This window comes from Sesamum indicum, linkage group LG8 (genome assembly GCF_026168435.1).
Source record: "Sesamum indicum cultivar Baizhima isolate 11 linkage group LG8, ASM2616843v1, whole genome shotgun sequence".
NCBI classification, from domain to species: Eukaryota; Viridiplantae; Streptophyta; class Magnoliopsida; order Lamiales; family Pedaliaceae; genus Sesamum; species Sesamum indicum.
This window is the reverse complement of record NC_142664.1, coordinates 24,695,709-24,715,139: the sequence shown is the minus strand read 5'-3', so window position 1 is coordinate 24,715,139 and position 19,431 is coordinate 24,695,709. Positions and strand designations below refer to the sequence as shown.

Below are 19,431 nucleotides of genomic sequence, written 5' to 3'. Positions count from 1 at the left end.
CGCCTTCTCATCAAATACACTGCCACGTCTCACTCCATTGATCTCTTGATTTTTCACTTTTTTCAAAAAGTAATTTATATTATAGTGGGAAAAAAAGTTGAAAATGACAGTGATAGCAGAAAAAATGAGACATTGTTCAACCACCTGCTTCATTTCTAACCATAAAGTTTGGGACCGAATCATATGTCTGAAGTGAAAGATTTTACGTTTGTCGTCCAAGAATATGATGACGGATATAATATCCAGTGAAATTTTGGTAGTAGAATCTGGTTCGTTCAAGTGGTAAGATTGATCCCGTTTATGAGATCATGAACACAAACAAACTAATAATGCCCCTCAATCCCCACAAGTGCGTCGTTTGCGTTTGATGTTTTCTTCTTTCCTCTTTTGCTGATTTTATTTGTCCAATATATGTTTTTTAGCATAAATATGCAACTCGATTTGATGAGATTGCAGAACGTAACTCTATATGACCCTGATATGTTCTAACTGATAGAGATTAAATTGGTGAAGAACGCATTTTGAATGGTGTGTTTCCACCATTGCATAAAAAAATTAAATAACATTTTGAAGTCCATAATTGTAGATTATATTCTTGGCAATCCTCTAATGCCATATGGTTGCCAGCGCAACTGCAATAAAAGAAATATGTACTTTTTACAATCTGATAATCGATGTAGGAGATTTTATGATTATGTTTTTTTATGCAGGGAAGGGGGTGGATAATGTATTTTAGTAGGAAATGTAATTATAATTTCAATGAGTGTCGCTTTAGTTTTACAAAAAATAGAAGGTATTTATGTATTTTGATCTATTCTCAGGGAGTGTCGCTTTTAATTTTACAAAAGTAGAAGTTATTTACGTATTTTTTATCTAATATTAGAGAGTGTCAATATAGTATATTCTAAAATTTACCATCTTATAAACTCAAAAATCATCTCATTTTATAAGATGTATTCAAGGCAAAACTAAACAAACACCCTTGTCTTTTGTTACACTCCTTAAGGCGTGTTAGTATAATGTATTTCAATAAGAATTATAATTATAATTACAACTATAATTTTAGAGGTGTCACTTTAATTTTGCAAAAGATGAAAAGTTTTTGTATATTTTAATTTAACCTCAAAGAGTGTCAACGTAATTTACCTTAAAATCTACCATTTTATAACCTCAAAAATCATCTCATTTACAAGATGTATGATTACGAGATCTTATAAATAAATTTAACCGAATACCCTTTAAACAAAGTTGAAGTAAACCTAAACAACACTCCTCCAAAGAATTGAACACTGCAACTTCCGGTGGATAAAGAAAGAACAAAAGAATACACACTAGAACTGTACAATATGAGACAAACATTACATTAATCTCTTGCATCTTCAAAAATACAAATCAAAGTATACAATACCACCAAAGAGACACAAGTCTACAGTCGTCTCTTCAGTGAAATTTCGACATCGAACCCCAGAAACGACAGGTTCTCCATACAGACAGGGCTTACCATCTAAAAACCAAGAGCCCTGGCTTATACAAAAATACACATACATATTACATATATACACATCTCCAACAAAGGCAGAAAGAAGAGAACAAAACATTGACCCTTCTTCAATGTTGAGTCTCTAACTCTATGCCATCGCCATGGCATTCCCTTCTTCCACTGCAATCTTGCTGTCATCTTTGATGAATGCGGTGGAAGACTTGGCAGTTTCTTGCAGAACCAAGTCCTCCACCTTCTCTTCCTCCGTCGGTTTCGGTGCTGTGCTTCTTGATATCTGACCAATTGAGGCTAAGGCCAGCAGCTCTGATTCATCCAGACCCTTTGCTGGGCCAAGACTGCATCGCTCCGTCCCGTGTTTGGCCAATGCATCTTTAAATTTCTTGATCTGCACACAACATTTGATTGTGAAAACTCAGATATTTGGATACTGGAAAATGATGAACTCTTGATTTGTTTCCTTGGAGTCTGAATGCTTACTGTTGCATTGGTGCAGCTGAAGCTACACACTCTGCCGTCTGCACCTCTGTAGAATCTGAAGAAGGGCAAGACATGGACATGAAGCGCATAGCACATTGCCTTGTGTTGTTCATAATCGACCTTGAGAAACACGGCGTCCGGATTCAATTCAGCAAGTTGGCAGATCTGTTAACATGGGATTATTGTAAAACGATATAAGTGAAATGTTTCTTAATCATAAGAGTCCTTAATCAAGATGAAAAGCACAATGTTAAGGGCTAGAATAGAAAACAGGCCAAGAATAAACAAGAACATAAACAGGTCAAAGTATGTATATACCTTAGGATGCAAAGCTTTGCAACCACCACAACCAGGGGAATAAAAGTCTACTATAACCAATCTATCACCAGCATTTAACAAAGAATCCACCAACTCTTGAGCTGAATTGATCTCTATCATGTTTGGCTGAAGGGATTTTTCCCACCATCTCAGAGCTTTCCCAAAAGAAACAGATGCTTGTGCCTAAAAATAGCCCACAAAAATTCTTTTTAAATAAAGGAATTATATTTAAATTCAGCAGCAAAACTAAAAGAAAAAAGTTTACATCTGAAGGGGCAAGAATAGTTAAAAGAAAACAAAATACTCACATAGACAGGGTCCAATTTTGGGGCTTTGATACTCAAATTGCAAACAGCTTTCTGATCTGAGAATTCAAGGGCTTTGCCCCAAAACTCTTTTGGATTCGATTCCTTAAATTGGAGAGTCCCTATTGTAGAACCAACCCTAAAAGACCCTTTCCCTCTGTTCTTGACAAGAATCTCACTCGACCCAGAAACGGAAAAACCAGCCTTCAAACAATAAGACATCTCTTCAAAATCTATGAAAAACTCTTTCTACCTAATAGCATCAAAACCCAGAGAATATATCCTCTCTTGGAGGATCAAGAACCCGTTTTTGAATCCTTATTCAAGAAAACAAGGCGAAACTAGAGCTAGGAACTTGAATTCAACGAAGACCATCCAATGAAAATCACGCTTTTCCGTTGAGTTTGGTTGTTGTGAAAGAGCTGGAAGAGAAAGGGCTTGCAGATTTTGTGTTCTTGAAGCTTTGAAATGGGAGGAAGCGAAAACGTAAAGAGAGTTCAAAGGAAATGTGAGGCAATATATCCAAAAAGGAAAAGGGAAAGGAGGAGGAGGTGGGGTCAAAAGATTTTACCCTTATCCAAATGTTTTTCTTCATTAAATTTCCGTGGAAAAAATTACTCCAATTTCAGGTTTTGTCCAGACAAATTCAGTAACCATCAAAATATTGTTCTGATTGTTTGATACACGATTAATTTTCAGAGGAAATAATTTCTGGGATTTGTTGTAAATTTTATTTGGTAATGATTTTACAGAGGTTTGGGTTTTGGTTTGTGGATAAGGAATCCTAAATTGTCGGTATGTTAGTTACCAATATTTTGGTAGATATAGTTTTCCATATAAATCGGGGTTTCTTTTCACCGCGTATATATAGAAAGAAATGGGATCAGCGAATGACTATTATTATTAGGAATTATTATTGGGAAAGGAAAGTTATTTCATGGATATACAGAGGAATTGATGATTAATTTAATAAGTCAAATGAATTCAGTAAGTTCTCAATTAATATGTGATTCTTTCGGATAATGATGAATTATATATTTATCTAAATTTAATTAAATAAATGAGTTCATATCCAAATATGAACACACATCATCTTCTTAATTTTCTTTCTTTTATTGTACATAGATAACATGTAACAATGAGATTAAACAATTATTTATTCATTTTTCTTTGTTTGGTTTTATTTTCATTTAAGTTTTCAATTTTTTGAAATAATGGTAGGAAAATAAAAATATATTTATTTATGTGTATTTTCATTCAAAATATTTTAGCATCATTCCCATCTTAATAATTACTTTTTGTATATGCATGCATTTAACCTTTTCAATTGTTAATTTTAATTAAACGCTAATAATATTTTTTTCATAAGCTTTAAAATGAAATCATTAACAATTCTAATTAATTAAAAAATATAATTAACTATAAATTTCATTTAAACAAAAAATGTGCTTTATTTGATATCACTAGCGATTGAAAATAAAAAGTACCAAATAGAAAATTTCTTGACTTAATCCTACTAATAACATACATCACAATCTCATCTCCATCCAAATATATTTTTATTTTTACATGAAAATTTATACAAAATTAAAAATGAATATTTCCCATTTAAATAAAAATACAACCAAACATGGGAAGATCTATTGTCCGCGTAAATTCTTTACATATCATAATAACAAAATCATTTATAGTTATACGTATTCAAATAATTACAATAAAAAATAATATTAGTGATAATATTTACTTAAATATCGTTTCTTTTATGAAAATTATTACATGGAGAAAATAAAAAAATTCTTACACTTAAAACATATAATTAGCGATAATTTTAATATCATCACTCAATATATTTCTTTAATGTAGTGAATAGATTGAAACAAATAAGGCACCTTCACACATCTTAGCTAGTAATTTTATGTTTCCTTAAATTGGTTTACAAAGATGCAGTAAGTCTTGTGAAATTAAATGTCGGCTTCAACATAGCATGTCCTATTTATATATATATTTAATTTGATTCGTATATGAAATTATAAATAAAAGCTGAAAGATAAAGAATTTTGTATAAATTTACAAATATGACTAATATACGTAATTTAGTAGTAGATTTTATTTGTGTCGCTCAGTGGAGTATGGCTCATAAAAGGTATGAATATGCCCTAAATTCATCCTAGTAGAAGACTTATAAGTCAGAAAATAATAAGAACCACACTAAAAGACCCATATTATATCATTCTGATGTGTAAGTTAGAGATGTCGTATAGAAGAAACGCTTAAGGTCCTGAGAAATATTATGATAATAAACCTTGTACTTGGATCATAAACGTTGAATTATAAATTAGTCTATTTATACGATTTAATGTGAACCACAAATTTGTGAATGATACGTACGTTGGATGGTTATGAGTCTATTCATACTCAGATTTGAATCGGACATGGATCGGGTCGAAATGATCCAAAAAAAAAGATTATGATCTTGTCATGTCCGCAATTTAAATTAGAGTTGGGAACATTAAGTCTATATGCGACCTTCAAGAGATTACCTTCATATCAACTATTAAAATAAGTGAGTCATATTTCATGAAATAACCACATCTAGATTTTTTAAATTGGTGTATATTCTCTTTCATTTATAATTAAAATTATGTTACAGTTCAATTATAAATTATTGATGATTTATATATTTGAAATTTGAATATCTTACAAGGAAATATATATATAAACAGCTCACTGCTTTTCTATTCATGTTTAGTCTGATATGTTTTTTATTAAGACAAACTTATTGAAAGTAGAGCAAATAATAAAATAATTCTGTATTGACAGAAAATAATAAAAATAATATGATATTTATATTTTCGTATTAGTAATTGGGGGTAAAATAGATATAACCTAAATAAGAAATTAACCAATCTTTTTATTTGCGTCAATACAATTAGTTTTATTTCTTCCATTATTATGACATCATTTATTAATAAAACGAATTTTACCATTTTTTTTTGTTTATTATATAGACTTATAAATTTTGAATTATTGAAAGTAGAGCAAAGAATATAACAATTCTGAAATATAATATGATAGTAAGTCCAGTAGTCGTCGCTCCTTTCCGTCAAATGTACTGCAACAATTCTTTGGTAGTATATGTCCTACAAATGCTCTTAGAATTCCGTTCTACACTTTTTATTTTTTCCACCTCGAAATTTTCAATTTCACTGTCTCATTCAAATCATTGTTTATTTTGTCTCCATTTTTTTTTTTTTGAAATTTTTAACATCTATAGATTACATTGGAATTTCTTGAAATTATTTAGAAATGACAATGGATTAGGAATCGCCTCGATTGGGGTGGATTTGAATATCAGTGCCTTGAAGACGAGTTTAATATTACAAATACTTTTTCGTCTTCTAAAATTAATAATCGTCTAACAAAATACTCTCTATAATGGGTTGTCAAAAAAAAAATATTTATTCACTAATCGTTAATATCAAGAATATTTATAATATTTAAATAACAAAAAAATATAATTATAACTAAATATTTTGTGAAAAACATTAGAGAAGAGTGGATGAAGAGGCAGGGCAGCATAAAGCACACCTGTGTGGATAAAGCATAAAAGTTGGCCCATTTTATCAGTACAAACATGTGAATTTGGAATTAAATTGTGGATTAATTGACAGGGGACCAAAATTTTTTTTGTAGCTATGCACTTTAGTTTTGGAACACTCTTGTCTTCAATCAAAGACCCAATGGTTTGAATTTTTTGAGGAAAATGGTAGCTTCTAGATGCTACATCTATTTATTTGTGGGGCCCTGGAAAATCTATTTTTGTGGTTAAAAATCTTACGTCGTGTTTGATTCTGTATTTTATAATTTGGAATTTTTTCAAAATATTATATTGGATATTTGGATGAAAATGTTCACATCACGATAGGGTGCAGCTGGGCGAGTTTTATTTGGGTATAAGTTATTGAAAAAAATAAATTTAATAACTTATAAGCTGTTTTCATACTATTTTATCAAATTTTATGGGAGGGGTTTGTGAGGTTTTAAAACAGAAGGAATGTTTTGGCCACAATTAATATATATTGGCCATCTCTATAGCCAAAAAGTTTGTCATGGTTTTAGCCGCAACTAATATTTTGACTTTGGTTATAGAAACAACAGTAAATAAACATTGCACAACTATAATTAATTAGTAGTCATCATATTTTTTTTACTTTTAACTATAATAATTAAAAAATCTTAATTCTTGTAATGTTGCAAGTTGTAATTATTGTAACAATACAAGAATTTGGCCATTAAAGACATAATTAGCAAACAATTTTTATATTTTGAGACTTGAAATCTTGTTATTAATATCGCTTTTTTAGTAGCAAAATCCTCTATAAATATGACAAAATTTAAATTACACATATATATCGAATGTGCTCTGATAGCTAGTTAGTAATTATTCACCCTTTGATAGTGACAAGATTTATTTTTGAGGAGCAATAAAACAAAATTCCATTTCTAAATTTGGATGGTAAATGAGACAGATTGGAGTCCAAATTCTTGGGCTCAAATTCAGACATGAGTTTTTATTTTATGGACTTCATTGAATGTGGAGGTAGAACTTGTATCTTGTCCAAAATCCACTTTTGGACTCCCCTGGAATAATATTTATAAACATATTTAACTTAATCAAAATGTTTAACTTTATTCAATAAATAGTTGCAAATTATTTATATTCTTAACATAATAACATCTTTTTATATGTACTTATAAACAATAATTCTAATTCTTTTAGAAACTTATATTGATTAATTGAAAAAAAAATAGAAATATTAATGTGGTTTTACATATTAGATCAGTCAGATTAAAAATAGAGGCATTTTTCCCTTATTCACCCTATCAAATGTGGTTTATATATTAGATCAGTCAGAATCATCCTTATCAAATGGCCTATTAGCTCAGTTGGTTAGAGCGTCGTGCTAATAACGCGAAGGTCGCAGGTTCGAGACCTGCATGGGCCAAAATTTACATTTTTCACTTATTCACCCTGCTGTGGTTCATTTTGGACTGAGCTGGGTTTGATTGGGCTTTGCATTGCTAGTAAATAGGCTATATTTAAATTATGGATACTACAGAAAAGCCCAACATCTTACTGAAAATTTTCCATATCTTCCACTTAGCTTTCAACATCAAATTATCAACAAAAATGAATGAATTAATAATTAAATTGATTAAAAAAATGCCATTTATTAGTTCCTCCTGTACTTTAGGAGAAAATCAAATGTTTTTCAAAATCTCGTAATATTGGCATCTTTAATTTGTTTTGTAATTTCACAAATATTAATTGTAGAGCTCACTCGATACAAATGCATATTTTAAATTTTTATTATTTTGTTAATTAAATTAAAGGGAAGGAAGATAAAATGAGTAATTGATCAAAATCGATATTATAATGCAAATTGAAATAAAATGACCTGATATGGTTAAAATAGGTAAGGTCCAAGATATTAAACGAAGATCCAAAATATCCCAATGATAATATGGGCCCAAGAACGAACAAGGCCCATCAAAGCTCACTAAGTACATAAGTCAACAACAGATGCTAGATGTGGGACACACATCCACATCGCCTGAGAGGACAGATGTCGTCCTTACAAGTGGTTTTCGGTATATATCTGAAATATTTATAAAAGTTAAGATAATTATTCAAAGCTAACTTGAGTGTTAGAGTGATCATACTGAATTAAGTTTGACACCTCCTTCTCGTATAGATTCTGAGCTTGTTCCCTTTCATTTGAGTCCAAGAGTCTCACGACCTACGACCTGTGAAGATCGAACTACATCATAACTAATAATACTGATATAGAATAAATGAAGTTATTAACTACTGTCTTTTGTTAGTATTTACTTTTATCTTGAGCATTTTGACTTGTTTTCCTCAAAGCAAAAGTATATATTACATAATTTTAAAAATTTAAATAGTTTGATGGTCTTTTTGGTTATTAATACAAAATATGTTAAAAGTTCTAACGTCTTATAAAATTTGACTCTGACATCTTATTTATTTTATCACTTTAAAAGCTTGTTTTCAAAATAAATTTAATATTTTCAAAATTTTAAAATCTTATAAATATATAACCTTATAAAATATTTTAAATAAATTTAGACAAATGTCCTCTATGGGACTCCTCCAGTCCTATTTCAAGGTGCACAATGGGTCGGACCATTCCAAAACTGACATAAAGCAACTCGAAAAACCCAATACAAGACTGTTCATGATAGCTTATGGGGTGATAAATAGACCGGTTTGGTTGAAACCCAAATCAAGTTTGAATGTGCCTGTTTTATTTCTTTTTTGTGAAATTAAGGTATTATTTTAAACAATTACTTAAATTTTTGTTGGTCTTATAAAACAAATAATAAATTAAATCACATAAAAATCTATAATTAGAAAAAAAATAATAGTTTAGACTATAGAATGAACTTAAAAATAATAATTTGACTAACAAGTTTATAATTAGATAATAATAAATTCAAAAAGAATTTAAAATAAACTTTGAAAAGAATAAACAAAGAGGATTGATGAATTAATATACTAAAAATTTAGAAATAGAGCAATAAAGATAAAAAAAAAAAATCAAGAGTTCCACAAGTATAAAAAAGACTTATTAATTAGTCAACTTAAAAGAATAGAATAAAAAATATATAATATGCATTAAATGAAAAAAAAAAAAAAGGCCCAACAAACCTAGCGTAGGACAAAATGGTCTGGGCCCGATTCAGGATATCAATATTCGGAACCGACCTAAGATCAGTCTTATTCTAAACGAACTTAAATTGAACCAATTTACTTTTTTATTGAAATAATTCGATTTTGGATTGAGCTAACCTAATTCGATTCACAACACATCTTGAATCATATCCTATGCAACTAGCTTTGGGTTAGATTGATCAATTTGCCAATACCATCCATAATGTTTAAACATAGAACTTTATATGTAACTAGCAATATCTGAATTCTGAAGCTCAAATTATTTGTTTGTTTTCTGTAGAAGTAAAACTAGCATGGAAAGAGGAGCAAGCGGCCTATTAGCTCAGTTGGTCAGATCATCGTGCTAACAGTGCGACCTGCATCTATATTATTTTTTTCTCGCTCTCTACACACCCTGTGTTGTTTATTTTTATGAGCTGGGCCTCTATGGGCTTTTCCTTGATAAAAAATGGACTCTAAATATATTGTAGCCGAACATCACTACCTTTAAATTCTCACTGGCAAATTTTCACATCTTCCAACCCCTCTTTCAACATCAAATTATCAACAAAAAATGAATAAATGAACAATTAAATCTTAAAAAATTGTAATTAAATTGATAAAAGATGCTATTTATTACCTCCTCCCATATTTCAGGAGAAATCTCATAATCCCCCTCTTTTTCTAGCTAGTTGTATAAGTATCGGAATGAATTTTAAAAATTCTGTAATATTAACATACCGATATAGTATATTTTGTAACTTCATGCATATATAGTATAAATGAAGTTCTAAACAGTAAAGAAAAGAATAATGTAACTTAGCTTGAAAAATGCATTTAACAATCCTAAATTAATAATCAATTTGATCATTCTATTGTCCGTAAAAGTTGAAAATTAGTTCAAGGTTATGAATTTGAATTCCGCTAAACATGTGTGATGATTTTATTTTTATATGAATTTATTTTAATTTATTATTTGATAATTCTTAATTATATTTTATGTAGTAATTGAACGATGTAGCATTCACTCATTCATTTTATTGAAATATTGACTTAATAATGTAATTCTATAAAATTGCTCAATTACAACAAATAGTTTGAACCAAATTTCCGTAATTGAACCGGTCCTAGGTATCAAAATCTTATAAAAGTAAATTCGTTTTTCAATATTTAGCCTAACTATAGTAAATTATCGCCCAAACATCAAATTTAACTTTTTCTCTATAAATGAAAATATCTTAGATCATGTTTACTTCGGCTGATATGAGCAATATTCGCCTAATCTTTTTACCAAACCAATCATTTACTTTTCTTCTTTTTGTGAGTCCGTGATATTTCAACTGGATTATGGCTTGAATCCACCAGAAGAGATTCCTCCCCCCCTCCCCTTCCTTTTTTAATTTCTACAACGAGCCTTTTACACATTACCCATATCACAAGAGATAAATTATATTTAATCATTTATCGGCCAAGTAAAATTTAAATAATTTTGATTTGTTGGCCTAACTCATTGGAGAAGATTACTTATTTTATCTCCATATCTTAGTTGAAGCATATCAGCACCTAACTAGCACAACTATATTTTTTCAGAACTTTATTACAAGTCAGAAACAATTTTGCATACCATGTACTTGTAATAATTGGAGATCAATAATACTTAAATAATATTTCAGCCTAGTTACATTGTAGCAGTGGAAGAATTCTGGATGCAGATAGTTAATAGGGTTTGTGAGATTGGTAGAGAAGTAGCATATGCTTTGCTGCAGGTTTTATACAGCTTCATTAATTTAGTGCATATTTGAAGCAATTTCTGACATCATTAAACAGATCAGTTTTTTGATGTTCATGCAGGTACGCGGTCTGCATCTTTACAGTCATGTCTACCTAATTTATATACGATTTTCTTTAAAATACCGTTTAGATCATTACGTCTTTCCTATTAACACATCATCAATTTTTTTTATTTTTCGAGACTGAAATATTTACGGAAACTGAGAAATTGAGCATAATTAACGAAACTATACATCACTTTATAATTTACAATAACATATTAATTCATATATTGGGACTCTTAACTTTATAATTAATTTGTTGAATAATCACCTTTGAGGTGAAGGGGTTTTATGTTTTAACCTAATCAATTAACACTTCTATATTAGTTAAGCTGAAGTTCATGATTAGTCAATTAATCAAGAGAATTACATCCGACGTCATGTAGAGATAATCTATATGTCACTTTGATACTTGAAATAATAAGTTAATTAATAACATGGTTACATAATTTAATTTTAGGGTATAATTAGAACTAATAATATTGAGGTTTCACATAATTATGAATATCTTTTGTCAAGTAGTTATATTTTTATATACTTACTAATTATTATATATAATTTATAGGTAAATTACAAATATGCTCTTCTGAGTTTGTCATAATTACAAATCCCTCTTGTTGTTTGAAAAATTACATCTATCCTTAAAATTAGAAATACCCTGACAAATATTTATAATTTTAAAAGAATATTTATAATTTTTCAAACAATAAGAATGTATTAATAATTACAATAAATTTCAGAGAAACTCATTGTAATTTATCCTAATTCATATTACATATGTATACATATATATATATATATGTATTAAGCCTTTTTTAATATATACATAATGCAATGCCATTTTATAATAGAAGATCGAAATTGTCATATCGGATATATGTCATAATATTTAATCTATTACTTGAGAAGCATAGCCACTAGAATGATACTGAAATACGTAATGCTAATTAATAATATATTATTGTTCCTTACGATCCATTATTTATTAAATATGTTTGTTATACAGCTCTAAACCTATCATAATCACACTGACTCATGCAATAAGTTTACATTTAACCACATAGACAGAATCTTATATAAAAAAAGAAAATATTATCTTCATATATACTATAATTTAATTAAAAATAATTTTATATATTGAGAGAGATCAAATTATAAATTAAAAAAATATTGTAACAGTGTTAAAAAAAAGATTTATAAAAAATAAAAATATCAAACAATAAATCTACAGAGAAAATACAAAGAGGGTTTTATGGACCAAATTTTAGTTAGCCAAAATGAAATGGTCAATGATTCCAATAATTTTCAGAATTATTAGAGGCCAGCATTGCCTAATTCTAGTAGCTACTAATAATAATTTAATTTAATCATGGTTTGCGGCTTCTGATCCAATCCGTGCATGCCACGTGTCAGGTGTCTCTTTTGATGTTACATGTTGGAACCAAAGAAGCCATCTACCAATTAGCTCTGTATTTTATTTATTAATTCCACGCACAATTAATAGTCAACCCTTGAGTTAGTTAACTTAACCATGGTTTAATTAGTTTAATGTTCTTCGATGGATAGATATATACAAACAATTGGCATTTGAGAGGTGAGTTATATTTTTCTTTTTTTCTGAAATAAAAACTATGAATTATTTTTTTTATTATAACATCAAGATCTGACAACTACCAACAACAATAATAATCATATACTATTTATTAATATCAAATAATTATATCTAATTAATACAGACTGTGAAAGTAAAATTACATCTATTACTAAAGTAAACTAACATCTCATACGTTTATGGATTTCGAACAAAAAAACTTGGAATCATGGGATCTTAATTTCGTTAATTGAGCTAAACACTTACATCTCATACATTGGTGGATTTCGAACCCAAAACCTTAGAGTCATAAAATTTTAATTTTGTCAATTGAGCTAGATCTTATCAAAGCCTACTATTATAGTAGAAACAACACACCTACTATTCAGTAAAAACAACATCCCACGTATAAGGTAGGGTTCGAATTCATGACATGATCGAGGCATCAACTTCGCCAATTAAACTAAGCATCAGGTAGTGAGAGGTGAGGTTGCATACTATAAGTCGACACTGTCAATTTCCTTTATTAGTGCTAAGGGATGTGTGGTAGACATATACGAACATGGACTATATCTGTATTTCATAAATTATTGTATGTGATTATCCATAGGTTAGACTTAATAATTAGTTGATCAACATAACTAAACTAACATGCTGTCCCAATGGCAGCGACATTTATCTTATAATACATGATTTTTTTATGAAAATTTTATTATTGATTCCAGAGTTTATTCTTTTTTTTTAATGATAGAAATAATAATCATATAATTACATCATATCTATATAAATTGAGTGATATATTCAATTACAAATAAAAATTATATAAATTACAGAAGAACTCACATAAAGTGATCAGACAAATGCCCATAATCTAGTAGAACTTCAATTCATGACCTTAAATTAGTTCATAAAATATCAACCCCATTACTAGACTAAGACAATATCGATTAATGCAAGATATTTTTTTGATTGATGATATATTTAGTAGTTTTTTCTTTTCTGTTTATGTTTTGTTGATTTGTTATTATTCTTACTTTGTTTGTGTCTAAAAAAATTATCGAAGTCATTAGTTTTTTAATTATTGACGGATTTTTTAAGTATATGGTCATGTACCATAGAAAGATGTATAGAAGGGATGATACACTATTACAAATTTACAATGTATTTAAAAGATGGAAGGATTAATTAGATTAGAATGAAAAGCAAATATTATAAAAAGTTCAATAAAAGACTTGGTTTGAAACATAGTATGTAATTATGCATATAGATTGGATTAGTTAATTAAAATAACTGAATCGAACATGTTTCAAACACTCAATCGTGAAAAATTTGTTTTATATATATAGAAACATAAGTCAAATTTTTTTTTACTTAAACTAGATCTGATCAAATCTATTGATAATTTGTGATGTACAAATATAAATGTGAGGAAAACAACATATAGTATGATGATTTTTTGAAATTTTAAAATATGATATTACCCAAGACAATTTTATTTTATTTAAATATTTTTATAGAAAAAGAAAAATAGACTTAGATGCTACTTACAATTTTCTTGAAGTAGTTTAAAGTATATCAAAAAAGAATGCATCGAGTTTGAAAATATGTTTCGACACGTTACTGTAATGTGTTTGATGCGTTAATAAAATGTATTATACACACCATCAATTACATTTTAACTCATTTAATAATAAATATATATCAGTTGACGTATCGAACATAGTACTGCTTAAACCTCTCGTATATGTCCAAACGCAATGCATCTGACATGATATGAAAATGTTTTGAAATTTCAGCGTATTCTAGCTAGCTAGCCCATTGTATTAACAAAGCTGGTAAGGCTGCATTAATAATTAGAATCGGACACAAATTACGTCTCATTACAAACAAGTACATAAGTAGTTAATCTATTTCATGTTGCGCTGCAAATTAATATGATATAAAATTGTAAAAATTAGGTATAGATACAAGTAAATATGCAAATATTTTATTTCTTAATTTTTACTTTATCATTTATAATTAAAAAACATTACATGCATTGCACATGTGATATTTAACAGTTATGTTATGTGATATTTTTTACATATGAACAATATATGATGTTTTTTTTAGCAGAAAAATTAATTAAGAAAAGGTCATATATTACAAAGTGCAAATTTCGCAAAATTAGGATGGTAAGTTGATGCAAAAACAAAAAAAAAAATCGATGTCAAAATATAAAAATAAACATAATTCGTATGGAAAAATATAATTGACCTTAATAACAATTTGATCGCAATATATAGCTAAAGCAAGAAGGTGAAAAAAATAATTATTTACTTGTTATAATTTACAATATACAGATCGTATCTTTACTAATAGCTCAAATCAATCTGAGTTTCTCTTTTTTTTTTTTTTTTGTTTTTTCAGATTTGACTTTAGTGTGAGTTTACATTGATAAATAGAGTTTTTGGAGATGAGAGGCATTTGGTCAAAATTTAAAGAAAGAAGGGTTAGAAATAAGAAGTTTTGTTGGCACAATCTATATACAATATTAGTATGAGCAACTCAAATCAAGCTGAGCTACCTAATTTTTGGACAATAAGTTTGACTTAAATGTGAAGTTGATATATATATATGGTCATTTTGGGCATTATCATGTGAAAAATTACAAAACAGTTTCTTAAACCAAAACAAAGGAATAATGCTGCCTATAAACTTTTGAAAAAGGACATCACAATCCCCTAACCCAAAAATTCCTTTTAAAAGTTTAGGGCTTCTGTTTGTCTTTTCTTTTTCTTTTTTCTTGTTTTTGTTGGTGTGAAAAATAGGTGATAAAACATAATTAACCCTCTTTTTCCAGAAGAGATATACCCAATAAAATTAAAGAAGAAACAAAGGATTCCCCTATGTAGATCGAGCTTTGAAATACCAAAACATGCAAATTCTACTATTAATATTATATAATTCATTGTTTGATATTTTCAGGATGGATTCATATGATAGAAACTCCAGAAACAACCTTTCACTTGCTTAAGAATCACGTGTCTTTCACCCCGGAAAAACACCGAGTATTTATTGGCCTTCTGTTGCTCGCGCTGCACTTTTTTCCAACCTTTCCTCTCAGCTCTGAGTTCAATTTTCCTCTCCCTTTTTTCTCCATATTTCCCATTTTTTCCTCACTTTCAATTACCTTTTCTTTCCCACTTCAGTATCCATACACTTTCCACCCAATTATTTGCTGGATTTGGAATCCCTTTTTATTACTTCTCAAAGTTAGCAACTGTTGGGCAATAATCCATTCATTTCTAAGCTTTTCTCCACAGAGCTTGAACATCAGGAGCCTGGAAAGCTGGTTCAGCTTTAAAGTCAAACTGCACCAGTTTCTTGAACCTCAGATTCTTCTTCTGTCAAGTTTGAATTAATTGATGGAAAACAATCGTGGAGTTGTCAAAAGAGATGATCACATGGAACTGCCCCCTGGATTTCGGTTCCACCCGACGGATGAAGAGCTCATCACTCATTATCTGTCGAAGAAGGTTCTTGATTCCAGTTTCTCTGCTGTAGCCATTGGAGAGGTGGACATGAACAATGTTGAGCCCTGGGAATTGCCTTGTGAGTTTGCTCAAGTATTTCTTGCTCTGAATGATCTTTTTTTTTTCTTTCCCTTCAAAAACTAGCGTTCAGATTGAAGGATTTGGAGTTTAAGATTTTATCTGATCTAGCTTGTTTGAATGATGCAAAATTACGATGAATTTTTCCCCAGTCAGCACCGTTTCAAGTCATTTTTCGGAATTCGTCATCCAAATGCAACCATGGTTCTTATATATATGCGTATCTTCTATTTTTTTGTTTTTCACGATTAAAGGGTTTTGGAATTAAAGAATTTTTTAAATGCAACTTGTTTCAATAATGCAATATTACAACGATGATTTAACCCGTCAGCGCCCATTTTATTTTATTCTTTTTCAAAACCTGCCGTCCAAATGCAGCCATAGTTCTTTCATTATGTGTTTCTTTGTTGTTGTTTTTGTTTTTTTTTTTTTCAGATTGAAGGATTTGGAAAGTGTATTGTTTTTCAAATTCAGCTTGTTATATAAGTTAATATTCAAAATCTGCGGTTCAAATGCAACCTTAGTTTTTGCATATATGTTTTGTTCCTCCCATTTTCTGGGTTGCTAATTATGAAAATTTATGTCTATTGATGAAGGGAGAGCGAAACTCGGGGAAAAGGAATGGTATTTTTTCTGTGTGAGGGACAAGAAATATCCAACTGGGACGAGAACAAACAGGGCTACAACATCAGGGTACTGGAAAGCCACTGGAAAAGACAGAGACATATTCAGGGGGAAAGCCCTGGTGGGAATGAAGAAAACTCTGGTTTTCTACAAGGGGAGAGCTCCCAAAGGCGAAAAAACCAATTGGGTCAATCATGAATACAGATTAGAAGGAAAATTCCATCTCCAAAACCTTCCAAAATCAGCGAAGGTAAATACAAAATTCTTCCCTGGTTTTTTTCCTGTTCCAATCAAGAAATCAGTTTCCGTCTCTTTCTCCTGCAGAATGACTGGGTGATCAGCAGGGTGTTTCAGAAGACTTCCAGCGGGCAAAAGGTACACATATCAGGCCTGACGAGAATGGACTCTCAAGGAAATGAAATGGCTCCAGAGCACGTACACTGCTTCTCCAGTTCCCTTGCAACTCCCCAGAAAATCCAGGAAGATTCAGTCACCTGTTTCAGCAATTCCGTTTTACAATCCTCTTCGGATCCTGTGGGTTCTTGTTTTAAGCCTGATCCGTTTTCCAGGGGACAATTCGTTCAAATACAGGGGGAAACAGGGTTCGGGTTCCCCGGATCAATTCCAGTCCAGGATTCATCAATTTTCAGGACTTTGGTCGGGAATTATGGGCATAATTACATGAATCAGGGATTCAGAAAAGTGAAAGAAAGGGTCAGTGTCTCCCAGGAAACTGAAAATTCTTCTGTTGTGTCTAATCTTGGAATGGGAAAGAGATCTTTTGAAGAACAGGAAGCTCCATCATCCTCGGTCGGGCCACATGATCTTGATTGCTTTTGGAGCTACTGAAATTTAGCAGTAATAGTGGGAAAGAAAGGTAGACGATATAGAATAATACATTTCTATATTTTTTTCGCTATTATGATCAGAAAATGATTGTCTGTGCATAGAAATTATGTAGAATTTTTTTTATGTGGCATGAAGTTGTAGTAATTCTTATTTATTTGAGTTTTTATCCTTTTATTTTTTGGTGATCCCGGTCCATCCATTCTTTCCTCTTGTTTCGGTTCAGGTTGAGGTTTACGGCGACTTTACGGTGGTCTAGTGATAACCTAATGATGACTTCAAGTGTAAGTCTTGATTAGTATTTCAAATTGAACTAGTAAGGTTGACATGCACATAAAGCATTAAGCTAGTTGAGGTGACCTTCAACTAAAATCCTTTAAAATTTAAGTCAGTTTAAGGTTCACAGAGTTTAATCTGATAAATAATAAATGTATACTTGTCAAATGGACCATTCATGTATTGATAATAATAAATGCGTACATATCAAACAGATTCAATCTAATAAATGCATCCGTACGGATCACGTGTCAACAAAGTAGTCCTTGGATGGGTTTTAGATCAATAGCTGATACATTAGGCCATCAGGTCAAGCAGGTCGAGTAGCACAAAAAGACATACATTCTTGAAGTGTTTGGGCATTTTCTAATTTTTGAAGAGCGTTTTCTTATTTTTGAAGAGCATTTTGGTCAATATTTCCTTTATCACCCCCAATAATTTACAATAAATTAAGTTAGAGCTGCATTAAGTTTAATTTAAAAGAGTGCACGAAATTATGAGAGTTCTTACTGATTTTAAGGAATAGGCAGGAAAGTCTAACCTCATCCAGGATATGAAAGTTGCTTATATAAATGTTGACTTAAATTTGGTTATTCTGATAATTATCTTTCTTGAGTTAAAGATTACTATGTCTTTTTGCATCTTTGGGAATTTAATCTTCATCTTCATGGCTTGAAGACAAGTTATACAACCTATGTAAATACGAGATTTGCAAATTCCTTAAAAGTTTATCCATCTACTCCTCGCAATCGGTATGATTTAATTAGTCAATTATGAACTAGATTTTTGTCCAAAATCAGCCAGTCTTGAAGCCAACAAACACTTTGAACTGAATCATTATTTGCATCATATGTTGCCGGGCGAAGTTATTGGTTGAGACATTCCCCTCGTTGAATGAATTAATTAATCCTTTATGAAAAAGAAATTCCTCCTATTCACAGAGATTCAAAGAAACATTTATACTTGAGCTTTCCTTCACTAAAAAGATTCATCCAACTTGTAAACATGCAAATTAGTTTCACATGCTACTACATTTTTGCCCTAATTAATTATTATGGCCAAAGATGAAAAATTATGATGAGTAGTAATTAAATATAAACGAGATCAAAATAGTATTCACAGAGTAGAATTATGGTAAAAAGAAATTATAGTAGATAACTAAAATCATAAATATTAATTTAATATGGTCAAAATGTAAGTTTTTATATTGTTTTGTTTGAAGTGTGATCTCAATTTTCTTAAACAAACTACGTAAATATATATGTCAAGTGTCATGCCCATAAAAATAGGTTGACCTTAAGAGTTTCAAACGATCCAAAAAAATAAAAAAGA

General features: G+C 30.0%; 2 protein-coding genes and 1 non-coding gene across 3 annotated transcripts; 2 read left to right on the top strand and 1 right to left on the bottom strand.

Annotated features, from left to right (window-relative positions):
* Nucleotides 1-1,338: 1,338 nt before the first annotated feature.
* On the bottom strand, nucleotides 1,339-3,104 carry LOC105168782 (thioredoxin-like 1-1, chloroplastic). The gene is made up of 4 exons (XM_011088930.3): nucleotides 2,605-3,104; nucleotides 2,297-2,479; nucleotides 1,979-2,143; nucleotides 1,339-1,886 (listed from the first exon to the last, which is right to left on the bottom strand). Exons 1-4 carry the CDS (start codon nucleotides 2,821-2,823, stop codon nucleotides 1,629-1,631), a joined length of 825 nt encoding a protein of 274 aa, XP_011087232.1. The 5' UTR covers nucleotides 2,824-3,104; the 3' UTR covers nucleotides 1,339-1,628.
* Nucleotides 3,105-7,533: 4,429 nt separating this feature from the next.
* TRNAI-AAU (transfer RNA isoleucine (anticodon AAU)) lies at nucleotides 7,534-7,607 on the top strand. The gene has a single exon. It is a non-coding gene; the product is annotated as a tRNA-Ile (tRNA).
* Nucleotides 7,608-15,784: 8,177 nt separating this feature from the next.
* Nucleotides 15,785-18,011, top strand: LOC105168780 (NAC domain-containing protein 100). Its single transcript, XM_011088929.3, has 3 exons — nucleotides 15,785-16,354; nucleotides 16,950-17,227; nucleotides 17,302-18,011. The coding sequence occupies exons 1-3, from the start codon at nucleotides 16,168-16,170 to the stop codon at nucleotides 17,824-17,826; spliced, it is 990 nt and encodes a 329-aa protein (XP_011087231.1). The 5' UTR covers nucleotides 15,785-16,167; the 3' UTR covers nucleotides 17,827-18,011.
* Nucleotides 18,012-19,431: the final 1,420 nt, after the last annotated feature.

Excerpts from the sequence above, each read along its gene's own strand:
- LOC105168780 (XM_011088929.3), top strand. The coding sequence starts at position 16,168 with ATGGAAAACAATCGTGGAGTTGTCAAAAGAGATGATCACATGGAACTG. Across the intron at positions 16,355-16,949 it reads TGAGCCCTGGGAATTGCCTT|GGAGAGCGAAACTCGGGGAA; the intron begins GTGAGTTTGCTC and ends CTATTGATGAAG. Across the intron at positions 17,228-17,301 it reads ACCTTCCAAAATCAGCGAAG|AATGACTGGGTGATCAGCAG; the intron begins GTAAATACAAAA and ends TTTCTCCTGCAG.
- LOC105168782 (XM_011088930.3), bottom strand. The coding sequence starts at position 2,823 with ATGTCTTATTGTTTGAAGGCTGGTTTTTCCGTTTCTGGGTCGAGTGAG. Across the intron at positions 2,480-2,604 it reads CAAAATTGGACCCTGTCTAT|GCACAAGCATCTGTTTCTTT; the intron begins GTGAGTATTTTG and ends GGCTATTTTTAG. Across the intron at positions 2,144-2,296 it reads GCAAAGCTTTGCATCCTAAG|ATCTGCCAACTTGCTGAATT; the intron begins GTATATACATAC and ends CCATGTTAACAG.